The sequence below is a fragment of the Bison bison genome, unplaced genomic scaffold (assembly GCF_000754665.1).
Source record: "Bison bison bison isolate TAMUID 2011002044 unplaced genomic scaffold, Bison_UMD1.0 scf7180017864158, whole genome shotgun sequence".
In the NCBI taxonomy this organism is placed as follows: domain Eukaryota; kingdom Metazoa; phylum Chordata; class Mammalia; order Artiodactyla; family Bovidae; genus Bison; species Bison bison.
In genome coordinates this window covers 191,248-198,376 of record NW_011494730.1, presented here as the reverse complement: position 1 = coordinate 198,376, position 7,129 = coordinate 191,248, and the positions used below count along the sequence as shown (strand labels likewise).

The window sequence follows — 7,129 nt, the reverse complement described above, 5'->3', positions numbered from 1 at the left end:
GTGACTGGATGAGGCTTGGGTGTAAGTGTGGACAGGGCGGCTGAGCTGAACAAGCAGCCAAGAACCCGATCCCGGGGCTCTGCCACCCTCACCCCCTGTTCTTGGTACAGCCAGGCGTGGCTACTCACCAGTGCTGTCGTCATAGACCACAGTGGCCGACCGCCACTTGAGATACTGCACCAGGTCGAGGATGGCGTGGCTGAGAGAGGCGTAGTCCGGGTACAGGTTCACGTAGAAGGTGTCTTTGTTGTCCAGTGGGTGGTGCTTCCACCGCAGCTGGATGTGGGGCACCTCCAGCGCGTTGCAGATGGATTGGACGGCATTGGTGCAGGAGCCCTGGGACGGCCCGAAGATGGCCACCACCCCCAGCGCCAGCTGGTCACAGGCTGCAACAGGAGGAGGGAGGGAAGGACAGTACAGGGGTCAGTGCTGTCTCGTCAGGCAGCCAGGCACTGTGAGCACGAGGGGCTGTGATCCTGCTGACCCCTCTGAGGCTGCATCACTGATGAGCTCTCTGAATCTCAGTTTATGCATCTCAAAACTGGGGTTGTAATAATCCTGGCCTTAGAGAATCATAGGAAAGTTGAATGAGATAATGAGTACACACTGTGGAGGGGAATGTCAGTTGGTGTAGCCACTATGGAAAGCAATATGGAGGTTCCTTAAAAGGCTAGAAGTAGAGTCACCAACTGACCCTGCAATCCCACTCCTGGGCATGTGTCTGGAGAAAACTCTAATTCAAAAAGATATGTGTACCCCATTGTTCATCACAGCACTGTTACAACAAGACATGGAAACAAGCTAAATGTCTATCAACAGAGGAATGGATAAAGAACATGTGGCATACAGAGGCACATGCATGCGTGCACATGTGTGCATGCACACACACACACACACACACACACAGACACACACACACACTGGAATATTACTCAGCCATAAATAATGAAATAATACCATTTGCGGAGATTATGCCAATTGCAAATAATGCCAATTGCCAGAGATTATCATACTAACTGAAGTCAGACAGAGAAAGACAAATATCATGATACCACTTATATGTGAAATCTGAAAAAAAGATACAAATGAACTTATTTACAAAACAGAAATAGACTCAAAGACACAGAAAACAAATTTATGATTACCAAAGGGGAAAGAGGCATAGGGATGAACTAGGAGTTTGGGATTAACAGATATACTCTGCCATATGTAAAACAGATAATCAACAAGGACCTACTGTACAGCACAGGGAACTATACTCAATATTATATGTGTGTATGTGTGTGTGTATATGTGTGTGTGTATATATGTGTGTGTGTATATGTGTGTGTGTGTATATGTGTGTGCATGTATATGTGTGTATGTGTGTAGTTCAGTCACTTTGCTGTGTACCTGAAACTAACACGACATTGTAAACCACACTGTAATACTTCAGTTAAAAAAAAGACAGCACAGCACTCATGAAATAGAAATGATGATCGCTGTGTCAACAGTGCTTAACACAGTATCTGGTGCTTAACTGACAACTGCTGAGTGAATGGAGGCTGAATCCCTGCCTTCAAACAGCTACTCATCCTGGGGGAGGCCCAAGGGCTTAGGCAGGTCAGAAGGCAGATGCTTCTGGGAAGGGCAAGAAACAGTGGGCACAGCAGAAGCATGAAATGAGTAGGAACCAGAGCAGCTGGGGCTCAAAGCAGGGCATAGGCTCATGCAGGGACCATGCCTAAAAGAGCCATAAAGTGGGACCTCAGGGGCGGTCATAGGGAGGGCTCCCCAGGAGCCACTGCCCTTTCTCTGGCAACTATCTCTAGTTTTCCTTTGGGCTCCACTGCCTTTCCCACTTCCAGCCTCTGAGCGGTAGGGCTACAGGCTCTAGCTGAAATGTTCACTCACCACCCCCAGGCCAGTCATTGGTTTGGAGGCTGGTCATGTGACTAGTTGGAGCCAATGGGATGGCATGAGATCTCTCACTGAAAAGGGGAAACTTCCTGCTATAACTGGACCTGGGAGGAGTTAAGACCTGGAGGTAGTGTAGGCCTCTAGTGCTCACAGAAAAACCCCGGTGCTTTTCTGTGAATGGAGTCATTGTGGAGGAGAGCAGAGCTAAGAGACAGAAAGAAATGTGGGCCCCGTGATCAAGTGGCACCCTGGACTTCCGTTACCTGAACCAATACGTGCTCTTTTTGCTTAAGCCAGTTAGGATTGGCTTTCTGTCACTTGCAACCCTCACTGCAGCATGAGCACACCCACCAGCTTGTGGCCATGGGAATGACACAGTGTGCACATATATGAGCACATGATGCATGTGGGAGGAGGCAAGACATGGATGAACAGTGCATTCACACATGTCCTGGCTGCCTCAAGGGCCTCTGGGAAAGACCTTCTGGGCTCTGACCCACCCCTAAGGTTTGCAAAGCCCAGGGCCAGAGATCAAATAGAGGCCCATGTATCAAGTGGCTAAATACTTAAATACTTTAGGTCAAGCTAACAAACTGTTTTATAAAACATGCCCTTTCCTTCTACCTTGGCAAATATGCTCAAAACAACCTGGAAAGTCAGGTGAGAATGGAGACTTCTACTCAGTGATGTGGGGAGGGGTGGCCCCAGCTCCCCCACTCCCTGCCCCCTCCTCTTTGATCACTAGTTTCATACTGAACCATAAAGGGCCTTGAACTCATCATATGGACACCCTACTTCTTATGTCCAAGCTCTGTCCACACCCCTTACAAGGGGCTGTCTGTTGGTTACCCCTAGACAGGGCCAAGAGTGTGACCATGGCAGCATGGCTGTGCCTCCAGAGGATGGCACACGTAGGCCTGGAGGCCAGCACAGAGCCAACTGGGCAGAGGACTGTAAGAGGGATCTTGAAGCAAAGGATTTCGATCTTGACTGTGCGATGGTAAAGGTAACTGCCGTGACAGTTACGACAGTCATGATGGTGTCTTCAGACCACGTTGTGAGGCTGTTGATGATGATGGTGATGGTGGGGGTGGAGTGGTGATGGTGCTGTAACAACGGTGGGACGGTGATGAGGGGATTGACGATGATAAATATGCCAATGTCACGCAAGTAATGGTGATGACGATGGTGGGGATGAAGATGGTGATGCAAGTGCTGATGAGAGGGGAGGTGATGACCATGTTGATGGTGATAACAGTGATGGTGGTGATGATGTTGGCGTGGATGAGACTGGTGATGAAGACGCTGCTGTCACTGCAGTGCTGCTGCTGCTGCTGCTCCTGGCAGAGCTGATGCTTCAGGAGTGGAGGTGATACCATGACTACGGTGGTAATACTGACTGTGGTGATGTGCACTGGTGTTGAGGTGTTGATAGCGGTGATGACAGTGTGATATGATGACAGTGACCACACTGGGTTTCATTCTGCCAGAGATGCAATGACTGGGTCCCACTGTTGGGTTATAGGAGGTATAAGCCCTGCCTTTCACCTATTCCTTCTCTGTGACCTCTCTCCACATCCCTTTTCCCATCCCCTTCCTGTTCCTTCCACCCTCTTAGGGGCTTCCGGCTTGGAAGAATACTGCTGTCCCAAAGGGACGAGAGTAGGGTTATAGCAGCAGCAGCTTTCTCTCCAGATGTTTCCAGGGCAGCAGCCAACTCTTGTTCTGGCAGCTCTGAACACACACAGCAGTAATTACATTATTTGTGACTTCAATTTTGAATCCATTTTCTGGTCATTTTACAGTAACTCAGTGGTTCACAGTCATTGCAGGAGTCCACAGCCTGAATGCAGTTCCCCCGCCCCCTTTCCATGGCAATTGTAGTTATAGCAAAAATTATCCCAATCAATTTGTGTCTTAAAAGGAACTGAGCTGCCCAGAGAATAAATGAAGGCAGAGGAGCCTGGGGAGGGCTGGGTCGATTCCAGGCTCACTCCGGTCAGACGCTCTCTGAGTTGTTGGCTCAGGCACTGCCTGGCAGTCACTCTTTTAATTTTCCACAAAACATTTAAAAATAAAGACAATAAGTGAATGTCCCTGTTAATGGGAAAAGACCTTCTGGACCTCATGCGGAGGGAAGGACTGATTCAACCAGGGCTGGCCAGGCAGGCGGTGCCAGGCTCTGTGCCTCTGCATCCCCTCAACCCACAGGGCCTGAGGTGGCTGGGTGGGTCCAGCTGTGATGAGAACCTCTGCCTAGAAAAAATGAATTATCATTGGGTTAATTAGAATGAGGCCCAAGTTCACCCCCCTGGAAGAGTCCTAATGATGCTCCCAAGAAATACATTTTCAAAAACCAAAGATCAAAAGGAAAAATAAAGATCACAGAACACGGGGTTCCCCGAGGGATAGAGGGTACCCAATGGGGAGTATGATCCAGCAGCAGAAATACCTTCAGGGTCAGACGGCGATGATTCTAACCACAGTAGGGGTCTGTCTTAGGTGTGTTATCAGAAGGACATTAAGGGAGAGTGATGGTAGACAGGAGCCACTTAATTTTTTCATTGAGATATAATATAATTCAGTGGAGTGCATTAATTTTAAGCACAGACTTCCATGAATTTTTACATATAACTGTACTCACGTAACTACCACTCAGATCAAAATACAGAACATTTGCAACACCTAACAAGGTTCTGTCTTCCCCTTTCCAGTTTATATCCACTGGACTCCCTCCTCCAAAAGTAATCACTGTCCATTCACTCAACAATGTCTGTGAGCCTCATCCATGATGGTATGCATAGCAAGAGTTGCTTCTGTTTTTATTGCTGATTCAATTCCATTGTATAACTGTACCCTCCCCCATCTATCCATTCTGCTGTTGATGGACCTTTCCTTTATTTCCAACTTTGGCTATTATCAAGAAAGTGGCTAGGAATATCCTTACACACATATATTCCACTTTAGTAAATATTTTCCCACAGTTCTCCTGAGAAGTTGAACCAGTTTTCACTCCCACCAGCATTATGTAGAAAAAATATACCTCAACTCATACCTCCCACCCTACCCAAAAAAACCAATTTGAGACAGATCATAAAGCTAACTCTGAAAGATAAAACAATCGAACTTCTAGAAGAGAACATAGGAGAATATCTTCATGACCTTAGGATAGAAAAAAACAGAACACAAAAGGCATTAGCCATAATGGCAAACATTGATAAACTGGACTCCTTTAAATGAAAACCTTTGCTCCTCAAAAGATACTACTAAGAGTGAGAAGGCAAGCTCATTGGCAATAGATAAATGCAGTACGTATATGCAACAGAGGACACGTATCCAGAATGTATAAAGACTCCTACGAATCAATAAGAAAATGACAAGCAATTCAATTTTCAAAAGTGGTTGAAAGCCTCCAAAAGGCACTCCAGGAAAGAGAAGCTCCAAATGATCTATTAGCATATGAAAAGATGCTCAATAACTCTGGTCATCAGGGGAATACAAAGTAAAACCACAGTGAGACGTCCACCACATAAACCACCAAAAATAAAACATACTTCAGCACAAGTTAGCGAAGACGTACAGCAACCACGACTGTCCTGCTTTACTGCAGGGGCATGGGGTGCTCATTGGTACAGCAATTAGTTGGAAAACTGTTAGGCTAAACAGATGCATGGTGGATGACCTCACATTTCCACTTAGGTATGCATCCTAGGAAATCAACCCTGAATGTTCATTGCAAGGACTGATACTGAAGCTGAAGCTCCAATACTTTGGCCACCTGATGCGAAGAACTGACTCATTGGAAAAGATCCTGATGCTGGGAAAGATTGAAGGCAGGAGGGGAAGGGGACAACAGAGGATGAGATGGTTGGATGGCATCACCAAATCAAAGGACACGAGTTTGAACAAACTCTGAGGGATAGTGAAGGACAGGGAAGCCTGGCACGCTGCATTCCATGGGGTCTCAAAGAGTCGGACATGACTGAGCGACTGAACAACAACAAGGCATGCCTCCAGTGGAAAATGTGCGCTTTTGTGCCCAAAAGACATCAGCAAGAATGTTCACAGCAGGACCACTCTGTGGCCTCACATGGAAACAACTCAAATGCTCAACAGTAAATTTGCTTTTTAAAAATTGTGGCCTATTCATATAATGGAATACTACGTGACAATGAATAACAAGAGACTACTGTTACATCTGACAACAGAGATGAATCTCAAGATCTATTGAAGGGTGAAGGAAGTGAGATCAGAGAAGTATATATTGGTATTCTACTTAGGGAAAGTAGGAAGCTCCTCGGTAGGCTCTGAAACTCTGCTCCTGGCTCACTGCTGGGCAAGGTCTCTGCGCTGAATGGCTTGCACACCACTAGAGAGTCATCATAGCCTTTTAGTGAATTTTAGGGAAAATGGACAGAAGGCACAGCCTGGTCCTCTGGGGTGGTTGTGTGCATACAGGCCTCTGTGTTCTGTCTCCAGGCATCGGTTTTGTGTTTTGACCTTTTCACTGAGCAGTTTTGATTGAGGTCAACCATTTTCCAGCTGGACAAGGCCAGGCAGAGAGTGCCAGCATGGACTCTCAGCAGGGAGATGGAGACCTGACTGCATGGTGTTAGCCGCAGTGCTTGCTGGGAGATGGCTAGGAGGATGGAGGTAGGGAGGAGAGCACGCCAGCACCAGAGAAGCTGAGTGAGGGAGTGATGGGGAAGGACCACTCTTCAAGGCTAGCAGGGTGGGTGCCTGTAGTTTGTGTGCAGGTTGGCCCTGAGGCAGTGGCCTCAAAAACCTCAGTGACAGCTGTGTTCAACATCAGAGACCCCTCGATCTTCAGTGCACAAGGGAAGGAGGAGCAGGGTGGGTGAGACAGGGACCACCAACGGGAAAGTGCCTGAAGGTGTGAAGCCTCTGACCTGATGGTTCAGTGGGCGGACAGCAAGGCAACCAGTGTAAAAGGAACAAAGTCTGATGGTACTTTGTATGAAGCAGGCACTGCTCTAATCACAGAGGTGTGCCCGTTTTGTAGATGAGAAAAACTGAGTCACTGTGTATTTTGTGCACGGTCACACAACTAAGAGTGGACAGGGTGCAACTCTGGGCTGTCTGGCTCCAAGCCCATGCTGCTCTGCCTTTCTGTACCGAGAGGTTTACTTTACAATGGGGCTTTGCAAAAGAGCTGGGAGCAGGCAGCACCTTGGCAGGTCTGCACTTGAGAGCCCAGGAGACCTTGATT

The 7,129-nt window shown here is 47.5% G+C and overlaps 1 protein-coding gene across 3 annotated transcripts in view; it reads right to left on the bottom strand.

The window, feature by feature from the left end:
• The window catches only part of GRIK3 (glutamate receptor, ionotropic, kainate 3), a 247,288-nt gene that overhangs the window by 86,122 nt on the left and 154,037 nt on the right, over window positions 1-7,129 (bottom strand). For all 3 annotated transcript variants that reach the window (XM_010841149.1, XM_010841151.1, XM_010841150.1), the window contains exon 3: window positions 129-386. In XM_010841149.1, the coding sequence (XP_010839451.1) occupies window positions 129-386 (258 nt within the window). The remainder of the gene's footprint in view (window positions 1-128; window positions 387-7,129) is intronic.